We start from the raw sequence: 27,992 nt of genomic DNA, 5'->3' as shown, positions 1-27,992 counted from the left end.
ATAGGGAGAATTTCCCTCCTGTATTGTAGATGTGAGCGTGAATTGCACAGGAAGGTTTTAATGAAGGGAGATGAACAACTCAAAAAGATGCGCGTGAGCGGCAGCACTCTGATGCGTGCCTGTCTGTTAACATACATTCAGGCTTGCGCTGTTTTAAAAGGTGACCTATCCAGACCTGAAGCTGCCAGATCAACAGCAAGGAGGGCGTGTCTTTGTTTACTTTTGCTGTCGTTTTCAGTAACGCTGACACAACAGGTGGGCGCTCTCTTGCCGACGCCATCGATTACAAGGAAATCTAACAATGTTGCTCATTTACTTTCCTTAGTTCTGTTGCTTTCTTGCCGTCCTAATTAGTTCAAACAAATGAGCTGGCTGCAGCCACACATTCATTTTGTTTGACAAACTAGAATTATGAATGTCCTGGCTACTATTGAGTTCCCAGTAGAAATACACTCCATAAGAGCGAGCGGTTAATTTAATGAAACACTAAAGCCATAGTTGACTCCATTTATTTTAATTTTTGTTTTTTATTATATGCCCCCAAATTACTTTCCTCTGACTAGTGGATGCTAACAAAACACTATGACTAAAGAGTGGCTCTTGCATGTTACAGAAGCAGACATCGTTTCTCTGAATTTTTCATGCAGTACAGACTCATTGCCTTCACATTTAATTTGATCAACCAGCATCATCTCTATGCAGCTGTGTGAACCCGTTTGGTGTAAACTGTTAGACCTCTTTGTCATTCCACAAACGAGATTGTAAGACGATCTAACAAATGTAAGCGCTCCTGTGGTGTTAGTTTGTGAACATTTGGAAACGCTTGATCTTGTCACACTAGATGATTCTTAATAAGGAATCCTATTGAAGGATGTATTTGTACAAATGGAAATTCCAGTATTCACTGCGCTTTTGTAACATAATGTAAATCATTATTTGGACTATTTATTGTTAATATTTCTGAGACAAGTGTTTTTTCTGTTTTAATTTAAGGTGACATCCAAGAAAGGAGGAAAAAAAAATACTGTTTTCAGTTTGTAAAAGGTGTTTTATTCTGTGCATAAAGATAGTTATAAAAACCTGCCTGTTTTCTTGTATTCACTGTGTTTGGGGGATACACAGCAGTTCATATGCAAGCTTGTACAAAGTTCGGTCTTTGGCCTTGGGCTTGTTTCTGACAGGTTTGTCAGCTTCTCCAGAGATGGATGAGTGGTTTATCCGCACAGACTCCACACTGAATTCCTCGCTGCTCCCAATAAAAGTACAATCATGCTCCAATCCAGACGACACTTTAAAGTGACAAAGAATATTAGCCGGAAACAAAAACTCGACTGCACATACGTGTGCTGAAGTGACTCATTTTCAGTGATGTGCTCTGCATACTGCATGGAAAATATGACCCAGAAACAGGTCGGGTGCTGCACCATTTTTCAATGAGAAATTGTTGGCAAACGTTGACTTTGTAACCACAGTAGATATTTTAAAGGAGAGTAAGTGACACAGTTGTGGGTAGACATTCTGCCAAAACATCAGACATGATTCCTTTACCACAGTTTGGTTTATTTAAGCTGTTCTGTTTGCATCAGGAGTCCCAAATTATGGAGTTCAAATTAAACCATCTCTTCTCACCAGCCTGCAAAATGTGATACTGCAGGCTTTTGCCAACAATTTTTGTTGTTTTTGGGTGGGAAGGGTAAAAGTTTCTCAGACATGACAGACAATATCAACATGTAAATTAGACATTAAACAATGAATAGTACAAAAACCCACTCCAGCTCTGTCCCAGATGTTATAAAACAGATCTCCTCATTTCCTCCAAAGTCTTGCTTATTTCAGGTCCTAGACCTCACCAGCTCGAACATCACTTATCCTTAGGTTTTTGCTCCTTTCGAGCGCGCGAGGACATGAGCTTGAAGAAAAGTGCAGGCCAGAGTGTGCGGAGGTATACTGCAGCAGTGGGCAGAGGGCCGGCCAAAACCACGTCTTTACTTTGCTGACGAACAGCCTTTAGGACTTCCCACGCCACGTCCCTGGGGTCCCAGCCCGTAGCTGTAGTTCTGTCCAACACTGAGCGGTAGTTGCAAAGACAAGAGACATGTTGCATCATTGATACAAGAGAGTACAGATTACTTCAATTAATTCAAATTACTTTTATTTATATAGTACCAAATCACAACAGCAGTTGCCTCGAGGTGCTTTTTAATGTAAGGTAAGAAAGACCCTACAATAACTTATAAATTACTCTGGTTATGTTGCTTCTTACTTTTATTATTTAGTTATAAAAATCCATTTGGCTTGTAGTCTTTTCCTTATGTAGTCAAAAAAAAAAATCAGTAAGAAAACACAAAATCCCAGCTGGCATCAAAGATCCACACACATTCCAACACCACCTTAATAACTCTGAGATTTATCACCTGTTACCAGCTGACTCTTAAAAATGCTGCTTTTGCTACTGTTACTCTTTTGTTCCATCCTCTCACTGCCTCACCTCCATACTTGGATCCATCTCCTGTGACAGCATTGATCGACAGGTTGGTTCAGATGTACCCGGGGCTGATCACAGTCACTGGGATCCCGTAGCGCTCCATCTCTGCCCGCAAGCAGTCGAAGTAGGCCTGGGTGGCGTGCTTGGACGCAGCATCTGACCAGCATGAGACAAATCAGAGGCTTGCTTTAGTTACCCTCCTCCTGCTGGCAAACTCATGTTGTGTTTGTTTGCATTAATCAAAGACGACTTACAGGCTGACCGGTAAGGAATGGCTATCTTCCCCTGGACGCTGCTAATCACTACAATATGGCCGCTGTGCCGGCGAACCATGGAAGGCAGGAGAGCTGTGGAGAGAGGAAAGAAATGAAAGAGAGAGGGCTGACTCATATTCATGATAATCTTCACCCAAATCTCTACATAAATGACTTATTAACTTCACATTTAGCTCGGCTCTTTCAACCACAAGCCAAAATAAATGAAAACATCCCGTACGCTGAAACCAACAAGATTAAACAAACCTTGTGTAAGAGCAACGGGCCCGAAGTAATTTGTCTCCATAACATCCCGCTGAACTGAAATGTGAGTCTCTAGTATATTGCCAAGGTAACTGATTCCAGCATTATTAATGAGGATGTCCACTTGTCCGTAACATTTCAGGATCTCTTCTGCAGCTCTCTCCACCGTGTCTGTTTTAGCCAGGTCGAAGACAACAGTACAGGGAGTGTGAATCTGGTGGATAACCAAAGCGAAACAAAACGACTCTTTACAAATGGATCCTTAGAGGCTAAGCTATAGTTCAGACAGACCAGACTTTATTGTGTTACTCCTTTGTGTGTATATACATACCAGTTTCTGTGTGTTTGCTGAACTCGCTGTTAGTTCTTGGACCACCTGCTGCAGGCGAGCTGCGTCACGTCCACACAAGCCGTGCACCTGCAGCGTGGAAGACCCGCGCAGACTCTACAATGCAGAATTCTCGTTGTAGATTAGTGAGCATAAAACAGGGGTGGGTGCAGAGAGCCACACCACTAAGCTGAACTCAAATCTGCTCAGTATCTCTTTAATTCTTACCAGGAGCACTTTATAAAACTGAAATAAGCATAGAAGAAAACTGCTAACATTTTTATCATGATATAATAAACATTCCCCAAAACAATTGTGCACAAAATGTCCATATTTTTGCAAAATTTAAAAGACTTAACTTTATTTTAAAATAAGTGCTATTGCTATTTTTAATTATTTTTTCTTGCTCAGCTACAGGAATCTAGTCCGTCTTGAGTTTCTACAAGTGCATCCAGTGAATCAACAGTGCAACAAACTGAAGTTAACGGTTTTAGTTACAACACCAACAGCATGGTTCACTGACTTGCACAACACCTTCTGCTGTACGATTCAGCGGGAAAAAAAAGCAATTTTACTTCTGGCTTCATTTCAGTCACTTTATCTTGCATCTGCTTTAAAAGTCCCACATTTTTCCCTGTCAGATTTTGACAGGTGTAAGTTGTTTACAAACAAACAAACCTTGGTAGTCCCTTTTACTGAGCCTGTGGCTGCTAAACTCTTTTCGTTGTCCCATGTAAAAAATTCATTAACAGGGCTGGGTCATCACAACTGTCATCCACAGCCACCAAGCACTCTTTGATAAACTCCTCAGAGGATGGCTTGTTTGAAATCACAAAGCTGGTCTTGCCTGCTCCATCCCTGGATGTGTGAGGCTTAGTGAAAAGTCCTGTTGCTTTTCGCAGATTTGCTAGCAACAGTCCAGCTCTTTTCTCTCTCTGTTTAGTCTCACAAAGGGGATTCAATCTGTAATCCATAAACAGAGCACTCTGCTCTCCACAAACTAAACACATGGCTTTACCTCTGACTTCAGTAATTAAATATTGAGAAGTCTACGTCCTGTTAAAAACTCTACACTCCGTATCAATCTTTCCTGTTTTTAAAGGTCAGCTGACATCTTTCGGGGCTAGAAACTCTCAGAAACAAAAGATCAGGCACACTTACAGAGGAGATGCATTCGCTCACAAACATGTGTTTGTAAAGTAAAAAAATAGCATTCATGTTCAAAATAGAAGTGACAAATTTGTAATGTGGTTTCCTACAAAAATCAGGAATCCACTCTCTGACCAGGAATTTATCAAAGAGTGTTTGGTGTCTGAAATGGGACAAAATGATTCATGTATACGTATATATGTTTAAATCCTAATTTCCCATTGATCGCACGCAGACTGGTCCGAGACAACCAACGGGCAGTACAATGTCCAAATCTGATAAAGAACTACAACTACATGTTGGCATCTGCACAACAACACTGAAGAATGAGATTGCACATTATCTAAATAAAAGCCTACTAGCACTAAAGCAGTATGGTTTAGAGAGTTTGCACATGTAAGCTGAAATGAATGAATGGAGGCTGACCTTTCCCGAGTCCAGAGCTGGCCCCAGTTATGACCACTACAGCACCTTGGACTGAAGCCCCTTTTCTGAGACGTACAAGTATCCGGTACAACAATACGACTCCCAAACCGGTTAAAACCACCGGTAGCATTCCTCCTCCCATCACACGCTCCATTACTTGGCAATCACCAGCTACCTGCAGGTAAAAAATAATCAGTAAATACCTTATAAGAAATTATTTACTGTACCTTTAAAGTCCATCTGAATGCAACTACCAACATGACAATAATAAACACACATACAGCCAAAAAAGCGGGGGAATTAAATGGTAATTCATTGTAATAAGAACAGTAGGAGTTATGGATCTTCCTTTATCTTCTTAACCACTTAAGCCCCACCTGCTAGCAACAACCAATAACTTGATATCACCAGACTTCGGACAATCTTATTAAGCAAATGTTAACTAAATACATGCATCACTTAGCACATTAATATTCGCATGGTTAAAAAGTACAGTTCAGTATGCCAGGTGAACACCTTGCACATGCACACACTGGGTTTAGCACTAGCTTGTTCTGCGCAGGCAGTGTCAAAATAACGGCTACTGAGGCTAAAGCTAACAACAGCTAGCATCTCTAGCAAATACTAACAAGTGTTGGTTTGTAGTTCTGTTTTTTACAGGTCTCACCTGAGCCGAGCTGCTGAGCAGAGCAGCAGTAATGTGTCAATGTGTCTCCTCTTCTTTTAGCTGATCTTCTTCCTTCTGTTTTGTCTTTATTGACGGTTAGAAAAACAGCTTTTGGTCGCTTTAGCGCCACCGTCTGATCTGGAGTATGCACTTAACAAAATGCGCTCTTTCAAATGATTAACAAATAAGGAAATAAGCTATTATTTCTCGTAAAGCTCATAATTTGATAATTTGCTATATTAATGCTTTACATTTATATTTAGAGGTCTTTTTAAACCACTAGTGCCTATTTAATCAGCTGCTATCTTCTTCATTGCTACATGATCCATTAGAAGTGTGCTCTACATCTCATTTCAGTTTTTCTTTTTAATTATTTAAAAATTCTTAGTTTACTTTATTTTTTATTATTTATTACAAATTGTAGGGTATTTGTCAGGTTCATATTCTTCAGAAGTCCATCCATCCATCCATTCACTTCCGCTTATCCTTTTCAGGGTCGCGGGGGGCGCTGGAGCCTATCCCAGCTGTCATAGGGCGAGAGGCGGGGTACACCCTGGACAGGTCGCCAGTCTGTCGCAAGGCTAACACACAAGGACAAACAACCATTCGCACTCACATACATTTGCACATTCACACCTAGTGACAATTTGGGTTATCCAATTAACCTATCCCCACAAGCTTCATGTCTTTGGACGGTGGGAGGAAGCCGGAGTACCCGGAGGGAACCCACGCAGACACGGGGAGAACATGCAAACTCCACACAGAAAGACCCCGGCCTGATGTTGGAATTGAACTCAGGACATTCTTGCTGTGCGGCAACAGTGCTAACCACCGTGCCACCGTGCTGCCCTTCAGAAGTTCAGAATGGAAATTGCATCACAAACACAGGAAGTTGACTCAGAGTCATGCAGACATCCTGAGTGTGAATAAATACAGCTGAGGTCAGAAGTTTACAGGGACTCACTATGGACTTTAATTTCATGATCTCTTTGAATTGTCCTGGGTGAAATGATTGTACAGCACGCATTTTTAATTTCTTTAAAATGAACAAAAATTAGGTAAACAAGTTTGAACTGGTTTTGAACTTTCTCTAATCCAAGGTTACACGAGGTCAAACGTATGTACCTCTAAGGCTGTTGCAAGTTAAAATTTGTGCTTTATAAATATAATTATAAACGATTTTAATGTAACGTTTTTTTCAAGGGATGATTATACAGCGTACATCTTTAATGACTTTTAAAAAAAGACTTCTTTATTTTGGATTTTCTCTAATCCACACAGGGTCAAAAGTATATATAGGCCCAAATATATACATACACCCCCAGTAATATTTGGTTAAATGTCCTTTAGTAAGTTGTACTTCAACCAGATGCTTTTTGTAGCTATTGATGCTACCACCCTGGTTAACACTGTTACTAAGTTTTAAAGACTCAACATTACTGCCCTGAACTTACCTCTTGTCATTGTGGCCAAACAGGTCAATCTTTGCTTCGTCTGACCATAACACTCCGATTTATAAATCAAATCAAGGTACGGTTTATCATCTCATGTGACTTCTGATGTAGATGTGAGTTCCGGCCACATTTGAGACCTATCCAACACATTTCCCAAGGATACCAAGAATACACCGTTGTGTGGATTGTGATCTGGACTTTCAGAATCAGAATAGTTTATTGATCCCTTGGGGCAATTGTGTAGAAAGCATTATTTTTGCAAGAATTAGTTTCCAACCTGTGTGGTGTTGTAAACAGGGACTATAACTGTTTTGTTTTTTTAAAATCATGTCTAATAGGATTCTTTTTTTGTTATAGTTGTTGATGCATCTTTAATTAAATCTTTCCCTGCAGGTCTTCTATGGGTGGAGCCTCTAACCTGTTTGTGAGTCAGTTTTCAGTCCAAGCAAACAGTGTTTTATGTGCTGTCGTCTAAAATATTATAAAATTGCCTAAAATAGAAGTGTTTAAAACAGATCCTGTGCAGCTGCAAAGCAAAAATAAAAAACTCCCTCCAGGCAGAAGCGGCCATTTTCGTATGTGGGGAAAACCCCCACAAAAACAGAGGGGACAGGCTGGCACCAGAACACCATGGATGTGCCCCGAGATGAGTGTGAAAATGTGATTATCAACAAGCCCACCTGGGCTTCAGGTAGGCCGCACGCTTGTCCAGAGTTCACTTTGTCTTCAAGCGTTTTAATTTAAAACATAAAGTGAGGCCTACCCCAAGCTAAAAGAAGGCAGATTATGTTCTCAGATAAAGCAAGCAATGAGGGCGAAGCAGAGAAAGTACCTGCACAATACATTCACATAAATCAAAATGGAATTTCTTTGAGGACACAAACATCTGGGGAGTAAACAGCTGTTTCAATACCTAATCACAGATTGTGCTCTCTGTTGTACATGTTTTTAGTAAGGCATAATTAACTAAAAGGCTAGAGAGATGAAAGGATGCCAAGCTGATACCAGGCCTCAGTCACATGAGTGGAGATGTGGACATGCAATAAAGATCTGGCACTTCATATATTAAACTGATGAGAGGCTGTGTTCACCCCAGAAAGCTTCCAGAAATTTGGGCAAATGTCTGCTGTGAAGTTTTTAGTCAAACGAAATTGCAGGTCAGTTTAAAGCGCAAAATTGTGCAAGTAGTCCAAACTAAACCGTTCTTGAGATGCAGAAATGTTGTCACACACACAAAAATTAGACGATTGTGCCTCCAAACAAATTGCACTTACAAATGCTTGTGACATAAATGATGAAAACGGTAGGTGCAAAGTTGAGATTGAACAGTGTTACAGTTAAAATGATAAGCCAATGGCAATAGTTCTATTAAAATAATTAACGGCTCCACCCCGAGATTTGACCTGAAACGTGCTATTCGCCAAGGATGTCCTATTTCACCATATTTATTTTTACTTTGTACACAAATTCTTGCAACTAATAGTTCAAACAGTGTTGTACAAGGAATCACCATAGCTGATAAGGAGCTCGTCATCAGCCAGTTAGCCAATGACACCACACTCTTCTTGAAGAATGCAAACCAAATCCCTGCAGCCCTTACTGTGATTAGTGATTTCTCTGAGGCCTCTGGTTTATGCCTAAATCTAAAAAAGTGTGAGTTACTAGCAATTAAAGACTGCCCTGCAAATACTATCTGTAATATCTCTGTTAAACAAGAAGTCACATACTTGGGACTGTTAATATCCAAAGACCAAAAATCAAGATGCTCTTCAAACTTCACTCCAATTATACAGAAAACCCTAAAAAAGTTCAACCAGTGGCTGCAAAGGGACTTGTCTTTGAAAGGTAGAGTGTTAATTACTAAAGCAGAAGGGATATCCCAATTAACATATGCTGCTCTCTCCTTACATCTGGATAAGAAAATTAGTAAAGATATTGACCGTATGCTCTTTAATTTTATATGGAAAAACCGTACGCATTATATTAGAAAAACTGTTGTGATGAATAAGTACAAATCAGGTGGGCTTAACGTCTTAGACTTTTCTACTTTAAATAACACTTTCAAAATTAATTGGGCTAAACATTTTCTTAAAAACTACCTCTATCTGGAACTTTATACCATATTATATTTTCTCTCATTTTGGTGGCTTTAATTTTATTTTAAATTGTAATTACAATGGTGAGAAACTCCCTGTAAAGCTTTCATCCTTCCATAAGCAGGTCCTCTTAGTGTGGACCCTCATTTATAAACACAACTTCTCACCTCACAAATACCTTATCTGGAACAACAGAGATATTTTATAGAAAAATAAATCACTTTTCCTGGAAACTTGGCTCCAAAATGGGATCCTATTGGTGGCTCAGCTGGTTAATAAAGAGGGACAACTACTTACTTACAACGACTTTATTGCACTATATAATTTTCCAATCAGTGTTCAGGAATTCTCAATGGTGCTTGGTGCCATACCCTCAGGGACTTTAATGTTATATAAAAACACTGACAGCTCAATATCTACCTCAGTCACTCTCCCCGATCCAGCTGAGTCACCAATAGGAAAAATCTGCTTTTCATAGGAACTTGGTAACAGCAATAAGAGAATACGTAGTTTATTCCAAGAAGATATCGTCTCTCTCCCATATATAACATCTTATTGGAACCGATATGTTCCAGATATCAAGTGGAAGACAGTCTGGGTGGTCCCCCATAAATATTTGATTGTAAATAAGGTGAAATAAGTCTCTTTTAAAATTCTACATAAATGTTATCCAGCCAGTCACTACATGGTCAAATTTAAAAGGGACATAAATACTAATTGTACTTTCTGTGGGGATCATCCAGAAACTGTGACACATCTTTTTTGGTACTGTTCTTTTACACAGAGATTCTGGAAGGAATTTAGCAGGTTTGTTATTGTCCATATTTTAAGGGAGTTTTCTTTACGATGGGAAAATGTTTTATTCTGTTTCTTTAAGTTCCCCAAGAAGTATGAGAAAAAATTTTTTATGATAAATTTCTTAATACTTTTAGCTAAATTTTTGATCCATAAATGTAAGTTTACTAACAAAACACCATATTTCTGTCATTATTTTAAGGATGTGGAAATGTACATACAATCAATATCAGACTCCAGCAACAAAAAGGCTCTCAAAACAATATATGTATGTGAATTTTTGCGTGTATTCTTATAATTGTTACCTTTTTCTTTTACCCTTGGCTTTTTGTGTTCATGTTCTGTTGTTTTGTATACTTCATCTGTTCGTATATTGTATACTCATTGTTTGATAAATAAAGTTTAAAAAAAAAAAAGACACGCTTTGTTTAGACCCCCAAAATCCTTTCCACGCCCACCCCCGTGACATCACGCTCCAAAGCCCTATTACCACAGAACGTGGTGCCGTTTAATGACATTACGTCACAGAACGTGGTGATGTCATAGTGACAGTCGTTTCATCCTTTGATGTTCAAGTCTATAAATAGAGGAAAGCTGTCAAAGGGAATTCATTGAGCTATCGTTTTGTTGGAGTGATACAGCACATAAAAAAGCAGAAATGACTTCGAAACCTAACAAAGACAGAAATGTTAATTTCTTGAAAGCAATGGTTAAAAAAAGTGAAAAAGAAAAAGAAACATATGCCAGACAGTTCGACCAAAGACTGCAGCCAATGATTGATGAAGTTGAAAAGCTTAAAACTGAGCTTGACTACTTCAAAAAACAGGACACAATCAAGAACAAACGGATCGAGGATCTAACTAAAGAAAACAAAGAACTTTGGCAGAATAATGAGATGCTGTCTTCTGTTGTGGACGACAGGACCAGTATCTCAGACAGGTTGGACTCGAGAAAAGATGACAACGAAGCTCTCATAAAGTTCCGCGCAGAGACGGAGAAAACGCTGGCTGAACTTAATAGGAAACATGAAGAAGATGTTGAAGTGCTGCAAGCATTGCTGGAAACGGAAAAAGAAAAAGTTGCGCGTCAGCAGTTTCACAACAGCCAATTCGTCGACTTACTGGTGAAACGCCACAAAGAGGAGAAAAATCGGATGCAGCAATTTTATGACGAAAATACATCAAAACTCACAGACAAAGCATATGCTGCAGAAACAAAGTTAAAAATCGTCATAGGCATTTATGATAAATATATTGCAAAGCTTGAGAAGAAAATGGAAATTGGTAAAAGTGTGAGCATCAATGCAGTCAAAGAACGTGAGGAGGAACATAAATCCTCGAAGTTTTGGATCGAGGGCCTTTTGACGCATAATGCAAAGCTGCAGGACCAAAACAAATTAATAGGCAAAACGGTGAAAGATTTAACAGATGAGAAAGCTCAAATGGGGAAGACCATCAACGAAAAAACGGCCCAGCAAATGGAGATGAAACAAAAATGTCAGAGAAATATTAGGGCTCTGGCCTTTGAAAAGAAAATGAAGGCTGGGGTGGAAGATGAAAATGATTCTCTGAAAAAGAAAAATGAAGACATAAAAAAGGCCCTAAGTAAAGAGAAGGAAGAACACAGAAAGACAGCAGTGGACAGGCATAAAGTAAAAACGGCACACAATCAGGCACTGGCTGAAAAGATCTCACTGGAAGAGCAACTGCGCGCCACAAAAAAGCAAACAGAAATATTCACACACAAAACGAATTGCCTGGAAAAGAAAAAGCGCCACTTCCAAGAGGAATTGTACCAGTGCGTTTTGTCCTTTGAAAAGGCATTTCCACATGCAGGTCACTTCAGAGAAAAAGAAAAGGTGGAATTTAGGGATAAATTCCTCAACTTGAAAAAGAAATACGTAGACGGTGTGGAAGGCATCCCCTTTGTTGGAACAACGAAGGAGTTTCTTGAAAAACAGCTGAACTGTCTACGTATCAGATGCAAGGATCTAGATGCAGCTTTACTAGATAAAACACGGGAGCTGGAATCATTTAAAAAGCAGTACAATGATATGGTAAAGTCTTCCGAATACGCTTTATTCAAACAAAAACAGGAGCTCATTGGACCAGTGAACCAGATGATCAGAAAGGCTGGCAATGAAGAAAAAGAGATAGGTCATCTAAAATCTAGAGTGAAAGACGTTCAACTCCAGCTTAAATTAGAAAAACAGAAAGGACAAAAGCTCGCACCGTTGGTCCATAGAGGCGTGATGGGGAGATGTTATGGGGAGACTCCGTCTCAGATCTTTCCACAGATTAAACCTCGTCCACCTCCAGTGCAAACTAAATTTATTCAAGTGGCTCCAAAACACCCTGGCAGACGAAGGCCTTCCCCAGAGTCTCCATCAACACCACCTTTCCTCAATTCTTATGATGTATTACCACCAATTGGAATAGGCCATTAGAAGTATACTTCATCTTGTCTCCCTCTATTCTTTTTCCATCACCCCCAACCGGTCGCAGCAGATGGCCGCCCCTTCTTGAGCCTGGTTCTGCCGGAGGTTTCTTCCTAAAGGGAGTTTTTCCTCCCCACTGTCGCCCAGTGCTTGCTCAAAGGGGATCTTTGGATTGTTGGGGTTTTCTGGATTTTTCTGTAGTGTTTTCACCTTACAGTATAACGCAGCTTGAGGAGACTGTTGTTTTGCCATGATGCTATATAATCTTAAATATAACTGAATTTTCTAAACATCTATTATAGCATCAAAGTAAAACAATAAAACTAAAGTATACTTCAATGAAATTAATCAAAATGTCTAACCCTACGGTGGCCCTGAGAGGCCAAACGGACACCAGCAGTAAGAAAAATGCTGCAAAAGCACACAAAACACAACGGAAATAGGAAAAACAAAACAGCATTTTTCTTATCGCTGGTGTTTTCTAAAGTTGCAGTCCGTTTGGCCTCTGAGGGCCACCGTACTAACCTGACCAAAAAAGAAGAGAAAAAATGAATAAATAAATAAAAATCCAAATCACAAAAACCTTCTGATTTCTGTTGTGTTTTATTGTGTTGTATGAAAGGACTTATATTGCAAGGTAAAATCCCCAATATATAAACCAGAAATCCCAACAATAGCAAGTCATTTCACACTTGCTAGAATTCCAAAAACGTCCAAATCTTTTGCATCTGTGTGAGTTTTTGATACAATTTTATATCAGCTTCAAAAGAAACAGAGCAATAAAGTTTTTCTCTTGAGTTCTGCATCTCCCTGCCCTTTTACAACATTTTTGTTTTGGTGGCTGAGTGGCAATTTAGAAAGCTAGCATGTGATTGACAGTTTCCAATTGGCTGAAAGAAGAGATTTAAATTAAGTTTGATAAAACCTTATCTGGTTTCATAATTTATGCTGCTAGTTTGGTGAGTTAAAGTTTATGACGCACTCATCTGATAATTCATCGAGATAACTTTTGACTTCTTTCCTTCTTTATTATTATTATTATTATTATTTAAAGGAACCTATTAAATCTTTTTTGTAATGAAAATCAATCAATAGTAATTGTCGATAGAATGAAAGTCAAAATGGAATTTCTTTACAGATTTGTCGTCAGCTCTTAAGGATTTACGTATTACATGATTTATGACTCATTACATTTTTGTTATTGTTGGAGCTATTTGTTCTTTATTTATTTATTTTTAAATTAGTTAAAGTTTGTTGTTAGTTTACTTATATTTTGGGGTTTATTTGTCGGTTAATATTTTGTTTTAACCCTTGTATGGTGTTCGGGTCTGTGAGACCCGTTTTCAGGCTGGCACCAGAACACCACGGATGTGCCCCGAGATGAGTGTGAAAATGTGATTATCAACAAGCCCACCTGGGCTTCAGGTAGGCCGCACGCTTGTCCAGAGTTCACTTTGTCTTCAAGCGTTTTAATTTAAAACATCAACTGAGGCCTACCCCAAGCTAAAAGAAGCTAAACCTATACACCATGGACAGAGACAGTCTGATTGAGTTTTATTTTAGGCTGGGAATGAGCTACAAACGCATTTTGAAAAGCCTGGCAATGCAAGGAACCATCATTACGGAGAGACATTTAAACCGGATATTGAGAGCCAAGTCGCTTTACAGACGTAAGTACGACCTGGACGCCGGGATAGATTTTATTGTGAACCAACTGCAAGGGCCTGGGAAGGATCACGGTTATCGGTGGATGTTTACAAAGTGCAAACAACACGGCACTGCAATCAGGAAAGAAGACGTCAGGATCCTCATCTCTTTACTGGACCCATTAGGTTCCCAGGTTCGCCAGACCACACGTCTCAGAAGGAGGCAATATTTTGCTCAGGGGCCTAACTTTGTGTGGCACATAGACTCTTATGACAAACTAAAGCCATATGGGATATGTATTAATGGATGCATCGACGGTTTCTCACGCAACATCATTTGGCTGCGGGCCGCACACACTAACAGTGACCCAAAGGTTATCGGAGGTTACTTTGTGGAAGCAGTGGAGAGTCGTGGGGTTGGCCTACCCCAAGCTAAAAGAAGGCAGATTATGTTCTCAGATAAAGCAAGCAATGAGGGCGAAGCAGAGAAAGTACCTGCACAATACATTCACATAAATCAAAATGGAATTTCTTTGAGGACACAAACATCTGGGGAGTAAACAGCTGTTTCAATACCTAATCACAGATGATGAGGACGAAGTCGAAGTCCTGCAAGGACTGCTGGAAACAGCAAAAGAAAAGGTGGTACGTCAGGAATTTCACAACAGCCAAGTTGTTGAATTATTATTGAAACGCCACAAAGAGGAAAAAAATAAGATGCAGCAATTTTACGAGGAAAATACTAAAAAAAACTCGAAGACAAAGCCAATGCTGCAGACAGAAAGTTAGAAGAGGTCATGGAAATGTATGATTCCAAAATAGAAAAGCTTGAGAGAACAGTAAAAAATAGTAGAGGTGTGGCCGTCAATGCGGTTAAAGAACGCGAGGAACAACATCAATCCTCGCAGTGTTGGATTGAGGGTCTTCTGACACGTAATACAAAGTTACAGGACGAAAATGAATTGATGGATAAAACCGTGAAAGAATTAACAGAGGAGAAAGATCAAATGGGCAAAGTAATAGACAACCAAAAGGCCCAGAATATGGAGATCAAACGGAAATGTCAGAGAAATATTAGGGCTCTGGCCTTTGAAAAGAAAATGAAGGCTATGGTCGAAGATGAAGTTGATTCTTTGAAAAAGAAAAATGAAGACCTAAAAAAGGCCCTAAGCACAGAGCAGGAAAACCACAGAAAGACAGCAGTGGACAGGTATAAAGTAAAAACGGCACACAATCAGGCACTGGCTGAAAAGATCTCACTGGAAGAGCAACTGCGCGCCACAAAAAAGCAAACAGAAATATTCACACAAAAAACGAATTGCCTGGAAAAGAAAAAGCGCCACTTCCAAGAGGAATTGTACCAGTGCGTTTTGTCCTTTGAAAAGGCATTTCCACATGCAGGTCACTTCAGAGAAAAAGAAAAGGTGGAATTTAGGGATATATTCCACAACTTGAAAAAGAAATACGTAGACGGTGTGGAAGGCATCCCCTTTGTTGGAACAACGAAGGAGTTTCTTGAAAAACAGCTGAACTGTCTACGTATCAGATGCAAGGATCTAGATGCAGCTTTACTAGATAAAACACGGGAGCTGGAATCATTTAAAAAGCAGTACAATGATATGGTAAAGTCTTCCGAATACGCTTTATTCAAACAAAAACAGGAGCTCATTGGACCAGTGAACCAGATGATCAGAAAGGCTGGCAATGAAGAAAAAGAGATAGGTCATCTAAAATCTAGAGTGAAAGATGTTCAACTCCAGCTTAAATTAGAAAAACAGAAAGGACAAAAGCTCGCACCGTTGGTCCATAGAGGCGTGATGGGGAGATGTTATGGGGAGACTCCGACTCCGTCTCAGATCTTTCCACAGATTAAACCTCGTCCACCTCCAGTGCAAACTAAATTTATTCAAGTGGCTCCAAAACACCCTGGCAGACGAAGGCCTTCCCCAGAGTCTCCATCAACACCACCTTTCCTCAATTCTTATGATGTATTACCACCAATTGGAATAGGCCATTAGAAGTATACTTCATCTTGTCTCCCTCTATTCTCTTTCCATCACCCCCAACCGGTCGCAGCAGATGGCCGCCCCTTCTTGAGCCTGGTTCTGCTGGAGGTTTCTTCCTAAAGGGAGTTTTTCCTCCCCACTGTCGCCCAGTGCTTGCTCAAAGGGGATCTTTGGATTGTTGGGGTTTTCTGGCTTTTTCTGTAGTGTTTTCACCTTACAGTATAAAGCAGCTTGAGGAGACTGTTGTTTTGCCATGATGCAATATAGTATTAAATATGACTACATTTTAAAAACATCTATTATAGCATCAAAGTAAAACAAAAAAACTAAATGAAATGAATCAAAATGTCTAATCTGGCAAAACAAGAAAAGAAAAAAGGTTTCACCTTTAAATAAAAATCCAAATCACAAACACATTCTGATTTTTGTTGTGTGTGTTTTTTTGTGTGTGTTGTCACGTATAAAATCTTTGCACTCTGTCTCGGTGTCTGCCCGGCCGGCTCCGCAAGGCTACATATGTTTATTGTGTTGCTGCTTTCTTCCACTCGTCATTCTGCCTGGGCGGAGCTCAGGCCCACGCACCTGTCTGCAATTACGCTGCAACGTGTCCTGTCTGTATGGAGACTGAGAGCTGCCAGAGTAATAATGTAGATACAGGCCTCTTTCTCCTTCTGCTGCTGTTCATGCTTTTATTCCATTGATGTTGCTATCATTTGTAAATATATTTATTTGCTCTTATTTTATCAATTTACTGTCGTTCATGTATTTAATCTTCTTTGTATTTAAATATGATTTTTTTTAAGTAATGCCGCGAGATGGACAGTTAAATAAAGGTTTCATTGAATTAAAAAAAAGATTTAAAGATGACTGGTGGCGGAAGCAGAGCACAGACTGTCTGTGAGAATCTATCGCCATCGTGTGGTGCAGAGATATATTGCCATTGAATTTAGACAACGAAAGCTTGGCTCACAGAGCAGCTGCAACACGAACAAAAAACATTAAATAGCAACATGATATATTATATTATATTATATTATATTATATTATATTATATTATATTTATAGCTGTCGAAATTAACGCGTTAATTGCGATAATTAAATTTTGGAATTAATTACGTTAGAATATTTAACTATTTAGCGCAACACGCAGATAAGTCGCTCCCATAATTCCACTTGATTTGTTTACCGCGCCACTGAAAATGGAGAAGCAGGAAGCGGATGGCCTTCTGGATGGGGAATTTAAATACAAGAAGAACATAGATGGGACAATAAACAAACGCGTTGTAATTTGCACTCACTGTAGTAAAGAGTTTCAATTTCACCGTTCAAATTCGACCTTAAAATACCACCTTAATGCCAAACACGCGTTTGTCGGGGCAGCAGCTTCACCCGGCCTGCGTCAGACCACTCTTAGTGAACGCAGGCCACTCGGTAAGTCTTCTTTGGACAAACTGACCGACAATATAGCCAAATGGATAGCAAAGGACTGCAGACCGCTAAGCATTGTGGAGGACAAGGGCTTTGCGGATGTTTTAAAGGTTGCATCTCAGGACGCGTCCTACAAGCCCCCAGCGAGAAGCACAATAACAATTCGAATCCACGAACTGTATGAAACGGAGAAAAAGAAAAAAGAAGAGGCTTTAGTTCACACAGAATGCGTGGCTCTGACAGGAGACCACTGGACATCATTGAGTAATGACAATTACCTGGGAGTTACTGCGCATTTAATCACTGAAGCCTGGGGTCTGACATCCTTTGCGCTGACTATAATGAAAACGGAAGAGCGGCACTTTGCGGAGGCTTGTGCAGAGCAGTTCCAGACTGTTGCTCGCAGGTGGAGAATTGAGGAGAAGGTGACAACAGTAGGCACGGACAGTGCGCGCAATATGATCGCCGCGGCTCGCATCATGCCATTCAATCACATGCCGTGTACCGCGCACATTCTACAGAGATGCATCACAGTGAGTCTCGCAGACAGTGGCTTTGTCACTGCGCTGGCCAAATGCCGCAAAATTGTTGGCCATTTTAAGCACAGCCCAGCAAACACAGCAGAGCTGAACGCAGAGCAGGTGTCACTGGGGCGCAAGCAGGAGCCGTTGGCCCAGGACGTGCCTACGCGCTGGAACTCCACGCTGGAGATGGTGAAGCGCTTGATCCGCAACCAAACTGCAGTAACCGCGACTCTGGATAAACAAAAGCATAAACTTGTCCTCCTGACGCCTCCAGAGTGGGACAAACTCCAGAGACTGGAGACACTTCTAGAGCCCTGCAGGTGAGCCTGTCATTGTGACCATAATTGTAGGTTTAGATTAAATGTATCAAACATACATCTTAAATCAGTTTTGTTATTATGAAAATGTCTTATTTAAAAAATAAATGAAATCAAATATTTTATTAATATTACCTAGTATTAAAAAGCTTTTTTTAATTTGCTGTCTTATCTCTCTCTCTCTCTCTGTGTGTGTGTGTGTGTGTGTGTGTGTGTGTGTGTGTGTGTGTGTGTGTGTGTATTCCACTGCAGATATGTGACTGAACTGCTGGGAGGAGAGGCCTACGTCTCCTGCTCTGTAGTTCTACCAGCCTTCTGCCACCTGCGCCGTGTCATGGAAGTAACTGATGAGGACCCTGCATATGTGGTGAGGTTTAAAGAGAAGTTTAAGGAAGACCTTGCTTCCCGCCAGGAACATACCAACTATGCATGGCTCCAGATCGCAACTGCACTGGACCCACGTTTTAAAGACCTACGCAGTGTGCCCAAGACTGACAGAGAAGCAGTGTGGACCACACTGGCAGGCATGCTGCATGAAGACTCTCCTAGAAGATCACACACTGCAGAAGAAGGTCCAGCCAAGAAGACTGCAACCCCCCCACTGTGCTTTGCCCTGATATCTGCAGTGTGAGGTTGGATCGCTCATTCTCATCCTCACACTGATGCCACTTATTTCGGTCTTTGTTTGACATAAAAGGGCATATTTGTCACTTTATTGCAACTATATTTGCACTCTTGAGCTCCTTCATTCACTGACTGATCATAAAGTTATTACTTGCGTTATGTATTCATCCGTTTGAACATAATTAATGAAGCCACATGTAATCACTAAAATTTGTATTTTGGGTACAATAAGAGAGTTTCAGATGGAATGCTGTTTTGTTTTGTTTAAATTTCACCAACTTGCTGATGCCCACGGTTGTGAGTGCGGCTTCTTGCTGTACATGGGTGGATGGTTGTAAATCACATCACAGATGCCAAAAACCTCTCAAACCAAGCCCCCTTGCCGGTGATGCTGTGCGCAACCTCGTGACGGAGTCAAGCATATTCAAAACACCCCCTCACCTCCCGTGTCAAACTCAAATGTCAGCCTATTTCATGTGTCACTTTTGGAGCAGTTGCCATCCCGACGAGCCATGGAGAAGTTCGTGTTTGTGTTATTTTACTTATTTGGTGTTCTGGTGTGTTTGGGCACCGGTCAGCACCATCGTGTTGAGCACGTGTTGGACCGTGGACACACCGGATTCAGTGGGAGAATAACGGTCAGGTGTACAGTTTACTGAGCACTGGGACTCAGTATCGTTTACCAGCACAGACACGGAGACGCGCTCAGCTTCTATTGAGAGCAAACAACCAAGTGAACCCTCCGGCTGCGTCCAGTAGACGAGACACACCGTCTGGGCCGGGAGCTTTCCGAGCATTCAGACTCTTAAACTGCTTCCTCGCATCTGCTTCATGAATATGAAGGGTTGTGGTGGGAGGAGGTGGTGTGAAATCCTCTTTTGTGTGGGGTGAGGAGGGGGGTGTTGTAAAAGTCCCCAAGAGCAATGATGAGAGAGTCCGGGAATGTCCGCTCCATGTGCAGTATCTGCTCCGCGAGTGCGCACTGAGCTGCCTGCGCATCCGCATCTGGCGGGATGTAAACAGCGGCCAAGATGAATGAAGCAAACTCCCGCGGAGAATAAAACGGTTTGCAGTGAATAAAAAGGTATTCCAGAGAGGAAGAGCAGTGCTGAGCAATCACTGTTACATCTGTGCACCAGCCACTATTAATGTAGAAGCAGACACGTCCACCTGTGGTCTTACCAGAGAGAGAGGCCTGCCGGTCCGCGCGCAGCAGATGAAAGCCCTCCAGCTTGAGCGTGCTGTCCGGGATGTCCTCACAGAGCCACGACTCCGTAAAACACAAGACACAGGAGGAGGCAACGTCTCTGTTCATGCTTCTCATCAGGGCCAGCTCGTCCATCTCATTCCTGAGTGAGCGTACGTTGGAAAGGAAGATCCCAGGAAGAGCAGTTCGCAGTCCGCGTCTCCTCAGACGCACGAGTGCGCCGGCTCGCTTTCCTCGCTTTCGGCGTCTCACTTTCCTGATCAGAGTCTGCAGTAAATCTGCCGCAGATGCGACAAATATTGGAAGTAAATCCACAGGTGTTGTAGTCCTGTAGTTAAGAAGCTCTTCTCTAGTGTAAGAATATCCAGAGGAGTGCCCAGACACAGAAGTTATGCACAAAAACAAAACAGAAGTAACGCACTGAAGCACCGGGGCATCCATACGCGGCGGCGCCATCTTGGAACAAGGGACTTGTCTTTGAAAGGTAGAGTGTTAATTACTAAAGCTGAAGGGATATCCCGATGAACATATGCTGCTCTCTCCTTACATCTGGATAAGAAAAGTAGTAAAGATATTGACCGTATGCTCTTTAATTTTATATGGAAAAACCGTACGCACTATATTAGAAAAACTGTTGTGATGAATAAGTACGAATCAGGTGGGCTTAACGTCTTAGACTTTTCTACTTTAAATAACACTTTCAAAATTAATTGGGCCAAACATTTTCTTAAAACCCTACCTCTATCTGGAACTTTATACCATACCACATTTTCTCTCGTTTTGGTGGCTTTACTTTTATTTGAAATTGTAATTACAATGTTGAGAAAGTCCCTGTAAAGCTTTCATCCTTCCATAAGCAGGTCCTCTTAGCGTGGACCCTCATTTATAAACACAACTTCTCACCTCACAAATACCTTATCTGGAACAACAGAGATATTTTATAGAAAAATAAATCACTTTTCCTGGAAACTTGGCTCCAAAATGGGATCCTATTGGTGGCTCAGCTGGTTAGTAAAGAGGGACAACTACTTACTTACAACGACTTTATTGCACTATATAATTTTCCAATCAGTGTTCCAGATATCAAGCGGAAGACAGTCTGGATGGTCCCCCATAAATATTTGATTGTAAATAAGGTGAAAGAAGTCTCTTTTAAAATTCGACATACATGTTATCCAGCCAGTCACTACATGGTCAAATTCAAAAGGGACATAAATACTAATTGTACTTTCTGTGGGGATCATCCAGAAACGGTGACACATCTTTTTTGGTACTGTTCTTTTACACAGAGATTCTGGAAGGAATTTAGCAGCTTTGTTATTGTCCATATTTTAAGGGAGTTTTCTTTACGATGGGAAAATGTTTTATTCTGTTTCTTTAAGTTCCCCAAGAAGTATGAGAAATGTTTTTTATGATTAATTTCTTAATACTTTTAGCTAAATTTTTTATCCATAAATGTAAGTTTACTAACAAAACACCATATTTCTGTCATTATTTTAAGGATGTGCACATGCACATACAATCAATATCAGACTGCACCAACAAAAAGGCTCTCACAACAATATATGTATGTGAATTTTTGCGTGTATTCTTATAATTGTTACCTTTTTCTTTCACCCTTGGCTTTTTGTGTTCATGTTCTGTTGTATACTTCATCTGTTCGTATGTTGTATACTCATTGTTTGTTAAATAAAGTTTTAAAAAAAAAAGACACGCTTTGTTTAGACCCCCAAAATCCTTTCCACGCCCACCCCCATGACATCACGCTCCAAAGCCCTGTTACGTCACAGAACGTGGTGATGTCATAGTGACAGTCCTTTCATCCTTTGATGTTCAAGTCTATAAATAGAGGACAGCTGTCAAAGGGAATTCATTAAGCTATCGTTTTGTTGGAGTGATACAGCACATAAAAAAGCAGAAATGAGTTCGAAAGCTAACAAAGACAGAAATGTTAATTTCTCGAAAACAATGGTTAAAAAAAGTGAAAAAGAAAAAGAAACATATGCCAGACAGTTCGAGCAAAGACTGCAGCCAATGATCGACGAGGTTGAAAAGCTCAAAACTGAGCTTGACTACTTCAAAAACCTGCATACAGTCAATAAGAAACGGATCGAGGATCTAACAAAAGAAAACAATGAACTTTTGCAGAATAATAAGCTGCTGGGTTCGGTCTTGGATGACAGGACAAACATCGCAGACAGGTTGGACTCGATAAAAGATGACCACGAAGCTCTGGTAAAGTTCCGCGCAGAGACGGAGAAAACTCTGGCTGAGCTTAAAGAAAAACACGAGGACGAAGTCCAAGTCCTGCAAGGACTGCTGGAAACAGAGAAAGAAAAGGTGGCACGTCAGCAATTTCACAACAGCCAAGTTGTTGAATTATTATTGAAACGCCACAAAGAGGAAAAAAATAAGATGCAGCAGTTTTACCAGGAAAATACTAAAAAACTGGAAAACAAAGCAAATGCTGCAGACAGGAAGTTAGAAGAGGTGATCAACATGTATGACTCCAAAATAGAAAAGCTGCAGACGGCAGTAAAAAATAGTAGAGGTGTGACCGTCAATGCGGTTAAGGAACGCGAGGAAGAACGTCAATCCTCGCAGGGTTGGATTGACGGTGTTTTGTGGCATAATACACAGTTACAAGACGAAAATGAATTTATGGTTAAAAACATGAAAGAATTAACAGAGGAGAAAGGTCAAATGGGCAAAGTGATAGACGACCAAAAGGCCCAGAATATGGCGATCAAGCAGAAATGCCAGAGTAATATTAGAGCTCTGGCCTTGGAAAAGAAAATGAAGGCTATGCTTGAAGACGAAGTTGATTCTTTGAAAAAGAAAATTGAAGACGTCAAAAAGGCCCTAAGCACAGAGCAGGAAAACCACAGAAAGACAGCAGTGGACCGGCACAAAGTAAAAGCGGCACACAATCAGGCACTGGCTGAAAAGGTGGCGCTGGAAGAGAAACTGCGCTCCACAAAAAAGCAACGGGAAAGATTTATATCCAAAGTGAATTGGCTGGAGAAGAAAGAGCGCTACTTCCAAGAGGAATTGTGCCAGTGCGTTTTGTCCTTTGAAAAGGCATTTCCACATGAAGGTCACTTGAGAGGAAAAGAAAAGGTGGAATTTAGGGATATGTTCCACTACTTGAAAAATAAATACGTAGACGGAGTGGAAGGCACCCCCTTTGTTGGAACAACGAAGGAGTTTCTTGAAAAACAGCTGAACTGTCTACGTATCAGATGCAAGGATCTAGATGCAGCTTTACTAGATAAAACACGGGAGCTGGAATCATTTAAAAAGCAGTACAATGACATGGTAAAGTCTTCCGAGTACGCTTTATTCCGACAAAGAGAGGAGCTCATTGGACCAGTGAACCAGATTATCCAAAAGGCTGCCAATGAAGAAAAAGAGATAGGTCATCTAAAATCTAGAGTGAAAGACGCTCAACTCCAGCTTAAATTAGAAAAACAGAAAGGACAAAAGCTGGCATCGTTGGACCATAGAAGCATGATGGGGAGATGTTCTGAGGAGACTCCGTCTCAGATTAATCCTCGTCCACTTCCAGGGAAAACTACATTTATTCAGGTACGTCCAAGACACCCTGGCAGAAGTGCAGGTATGGCTTCCCCAGTGAATCCTCCTGTAGAGTCTCCATCAACACCACCTTTCCTCAATTCTGATGATGGATTACCACCAGTTGATTGTTAAAAATTAACTGCTAAAATAGGCCATTAGAAGTATACTTCATCTTGTCTCCCTATATCATGGGTGGGCATTCTCAGTCCACGAGGGCCGGTGTCCCTGCAGGTTTTAGATCTCACCTTGGCTCAACACACCTGAATCACATGATTAGTTCGTTACCAGGCCTCTGGAGAACTTCAGGACATGTTGAGGAGCTAATTTAGCCGTTTAAATCAGCTGTGTTGGTTCGAGGACACATCTAAAACCTGCAGGGACACCGGCCCTCGTGGACTGAGATTGCCCACCCACCCCCAACCGGTCGCAGCAGATGGCCGCCCCTTCTTGAGCCTGGTTCTGCCGGAGGTTTCTTCCTAAAGGGAGTTTTTCCTCCCCACTGTCGCCCAGTGCTTGCTCAAAGGGGATCATTGGATTGTTGGGGTTTTCTGGCTTTTACTGTAGTGTTTTTACCTTACAGTATAAAGCAGCTTGAGGAGACTGTTGTTTTGCCATGATGCAATATAGTATTAAATATGACTACATTTTAAAAACATCTATTATAGCATCAAAGTAAAACAAAAAAACTAAATGAAATGAATCAAAATGTCTAATCTGGCAAAACAAGAAAAGAAAAAAGGTTTCACCTTTAAATAAAAATCCAAATCACAAACACATTCTGATTTTTGTTGTGTGTGTTTTTTTGTGTATGTTGTCACGTATAAAATCGTTGCACTCTGTCTCGGTGTCTGCCCGGCCGGCTCCGCAAGGCTACATATGTTTATTGTGTTGCTGCTTTCTTCCACTCGTCATTCTGCCTGGGCGGAGCTCAGGCCCACGCACCTGTCTGCAATTACGCTGCAACGTGTCCTGTCTGTATGGAGACTGAGAGCTGCCAGAGTAATAATGTAGATACAGGCCTCTTTCTCCTTCTGCTGCTGTTCATGCTTTTATTCCATTGATGTTGCTATCATTTGTAAATATATTTATTTGCTCTTATTTTATCAATTTACTGTCGTTCATGTATTTAATCTTCTTTGTATTTAAATATGATTTTTTTTAAGTAATGCCGCGAGATGGACAGTTAAATAAAGGTTTCATTGAATTAAAAAAAAAGATTTAAAGATGACTGGTGGCGGAAGCAGAGCACAGACTGTCTGTGAGAATCTATCGCCATCGTGTGGTGCAGAGATATATTGCCATTGAATTTAGACAACGAAAGCTTGGCTCACAGAGCAGCTGCAACACGAACAAAAAACATTAAATAGCAACATGATATATTATATTATATTATATTATATTATATTATATTATATTATATTATATTATATTATATTTATAGCTGTCGAAATTAACGCGTTAATTGCGATAATTAAATTTTGGAATTAATTACGTTAGAATATTTAACTATTTAGCGCAACACGCAGATAAGTCGCTCCCATAATTCCACTTGATTTGTTTACCGCGCCACTGAAAATGGAGAAGCAGGAAGCGGATGGCCTTCTGGATGGGGAATTTAAATACAAGAAGAACATAGATGGGACAATAAACAAACGCGTTGTAATTTGCACTCACTGTAGTAAAGAGTTTCAATTTCACCGTTCAAATTCGACCTTAAAATACCACCTTAATGCCAAACACGCGTTTGTCGGGGCAGCAGCTTCACCCGGCCTGCGTCAGACCACTCTTAGTGAACGCAGGCCACTCGGTAAGTCTTCTTTGGACAAACTGACCGACAATATAGCCAAATGGATAGCAAAGGACTGCAGACCGCTAAGCATTGTGGAGGACAAGGGCTTTGCGGATGTTTTAAAGGTTGCATCTCAGGACGCGTCCTACAAGCCCCCAGCGAGAAGCACAATAACAATTCGAATCCACGAACTGTATGAAACGGAGAAAAAGAAAAAAGAAGAGGCTTTAGTTCACACAGAATGCGTGGCTCTGACAGGAGACCACTGGACATCATTGAGTAATGACAATTACCTGGGAGTTACTGCGCATTTAATCACTGAAGCCTGGGGTCTGACATCCTTTGCGCTGACTATAATGAAAACGGAAGAGCGGCACTTTGCGGAGGCTTGTGCAGAGCAGTTCCAGACTGTTGCTCGCAGGTGGAGAATTGAGGAGAAGGTGACAACAGTAGGCACGGACAGTGCGCGCAATATGATCGCCGCGGCTCGCATCATGCCATTCAATCACATGCCGTGTACCGCGCACATTCTACAGAGATGCATCACAGTGAGTCTCGCAGACAGTGGCTTTGTCACTGCGCTGGCCAAATGCCGCAAAATTGTTGGCCATTTTAAGCACAGCCCAGCAAACACAGCAGAGCTGAACGCAGAGCAGGTGTCACTGGGGCGCAAGCAGGAGCCGTTGGCCCAGGACGTGCCTACGCGCTGGAACTCCACGCTGGAGATGGTGAAGCGCTTGATCCGCAACCAAACTGCAGTAACCGCGACTCTGGATAAACAAAAGCATAAACTTGTCCTCCTGACGCCTCCAGAGTGGGACAAACTCCAGAGACTGGAGACACTTCTAGAGCCCTGCAGGTGAGCCTGTCATTGTGACCATAATTGTAGGTTTAGATTAAATGTATCAAACATACATCTTAAATCAGTTTTGTTATTATGAAAATGTCTTATTTAAAAAATAAATGAAATCAAATATTTTATTAATATTACCTAGTATTAAAAAGCTTTTTTTAATTTGCTGTCTTATCTCTCTCTCTCTCTCTGTGTGTGTGTGTGTGTGTGTGTGTGTGTGTGTGTGTGTGTGTGTGTGTGTGTGTATTCCACTGCAGATATGTGACTGAACTGCTGGGAGGAGAGGCCTACGTCTCCTGCTCTGTAGTTCTACCAGCCTTCTGCCACCTGCGCCGTGTCATGGAAGTAACTGATGAGGACCCTGCATATGTGGTGAGGTTTAAAGAGAAGTTTAAGGAAGACCTTGCTTCCCGCCAGGAACATACCAACTATGCATGGCTCCAGATCGCAACTGCACTGGACCCACGTTTTAAAGACCTACGCAGTGTGCCCAAGACTGACAGAGAAGCAGTGTGGACCACACTGGCAGGCATGCTGCATGAAGACTCTCCTAGAAGATCACACACTGCAGAAGAAGGTCCAGCCAAGAAGACTGCAACCCCCCCACTGTGCTTTGCCCTGATATCTGCAGTGTGAGGTTGGATCGCTCATTCTCATCCTCACACTGATGCCACTTATTTCGGTCTTTGTTTGACATAAAAGGGCATATTTGTCACTTTATTGCAACTATATTTGCACTCTTGAGCTCCTTCATTCACTGACTGATCATAAAGTTATTACTTGCGTTATGTATTCATCCGTTTGAACATAATTAATGAAGCCACATGTAATCACTAAAATTTGTATTTTGGGTACAATAAGAGAGTTTCAGATGGAATGCTGTTTTGTTTTGTTTAAATTTCACCAACTTGCTGATGCCCACGGTTGTGAGTGCGGCTTCTTGCTGTACATGGGTGGATGGTTGTAAATCACATCACAGATGCCAAAAACCTCTCAAACCAAGCCCCCTTGCCGGTGATGCTGTGCGCAACCTCGTGACGGAGTCAAGCATATTCAAAACACCCCCTCACCTCCCGTGTCAAACTCAAATGTCAGCCTATTTCATGTGTCACTTTTGGAGCAGTTGCCATCCCGACGAGCCATGGAGAAGTTCGTGTTTGTGTTATTTTACTTATTTGGTGTTCTGGTGTGTTTGGGCACCGGTCAGCACCATCGTGTTGAGCACGTGTTGGACCGTGGACACACCGGATTCAGTGGGAGAATAACGGTCAGGTGTACAGTTTACTGAGCACTGGGACTCAGTATCGTTTACCAGCACAGACACGGAGACGCGCTCAGCTTCTATTGAGAGCAAACAACCAAGTGAACCCTCCGGCTGCGTCCAGTAGACGAGACACACCGTCTGGGCCGGGAGCTTTCCGAGCATTCAGACTCTTAAACTGCTTCCTCGCATCTGCTTCATGAATATGAAGGGTTGTGGTGGGAGGAGGTGGTGTGAAATCCTCTTTTGTGTGGGGTGAGGAGGGGGGTGTTGTAAAAGTCCCCAAGAGCAATGATGAGAGAGTCCGGGAATGTCCGCTCCATGTGCAGTATCTGCTCCGCGAGTGCGCACTGAGCTGCCTGCGCATCCGCATCTGGCGGGATGTAAACAGCGGCCAAGATGA

The 27,992-nt window shown here is 41.3% G+C and overlaps 1 protein-coding gene and 1 pseudogene across 10 annotated transcripts in view; one reads left to right on the top strand and one right to left on the bottom strand.

The window, feature by feature from the left end:
* LOC309704382 (uncharacterized protein) overlaps nt 1-23,926 on the top strand; it is a 54,959-nt gene extending 31,033 nt beyond the window's left edge. For 8 of the 9 annotated variants that reach the window (XM_082529503.1, XM_082529502.1, XM_082529501.1 and 5 more), the window contains one exon: nt 22,659-23,926. In XM_082529503.1, the coding sequence (XP_082385629.1) occupies nt 22,659-23,818 (1,160 nt within the window). In that variant the 3' untranslated portion in view covers nt 23,819-23,926. Of the gene's footprint in view, nt 1-14,856; nt 14,945-22,658 lie in introns of those variants that run through there. The other variant, XR_014276209.1, reaches the window with a different exon arrangement.
* Nucleotides 534-6,569, bottom strand: LOC309704392 (dehydrogenase/reductase SDR family member 7B-like; annotated as a pseudogene). The gene is made up of 7 exons: nt 5,574-6,569; nt 4,907-5,081; nt 3,335-3,448; nt 3,007-3,217; nt 2,740-2,832; nt 2,489-2,641; nt 534-2,067 (listed from the first exon to the last, which is right to left on the bottom strand). The product of its transcript is annotated as a dehydrogenase/reductase SDR family member 7B-like (transcript).
* Nucleotides 23,927-27,992: the final 4,066 nt, after the last annotated feature.

Source organism: Aulonocara stuartgranti (assembly GCF_965226115.1).
Source record: "Aulonocara stuartgranti genome assembly, chromosome: 4".
In the NCBI taxonomy this organism is placed as follows: Eukaryota; Metazoa; Chordata; class Actinopteri; order Cichliformes; family Cichlidae; genus Aulonocara; species Aulonocara stuartgranti.
The sequence above is the reverse complement of the archived record's forward strand: the minus strand, read 5'-3'. Positions and strand labels throughout refer to the sequence as shown.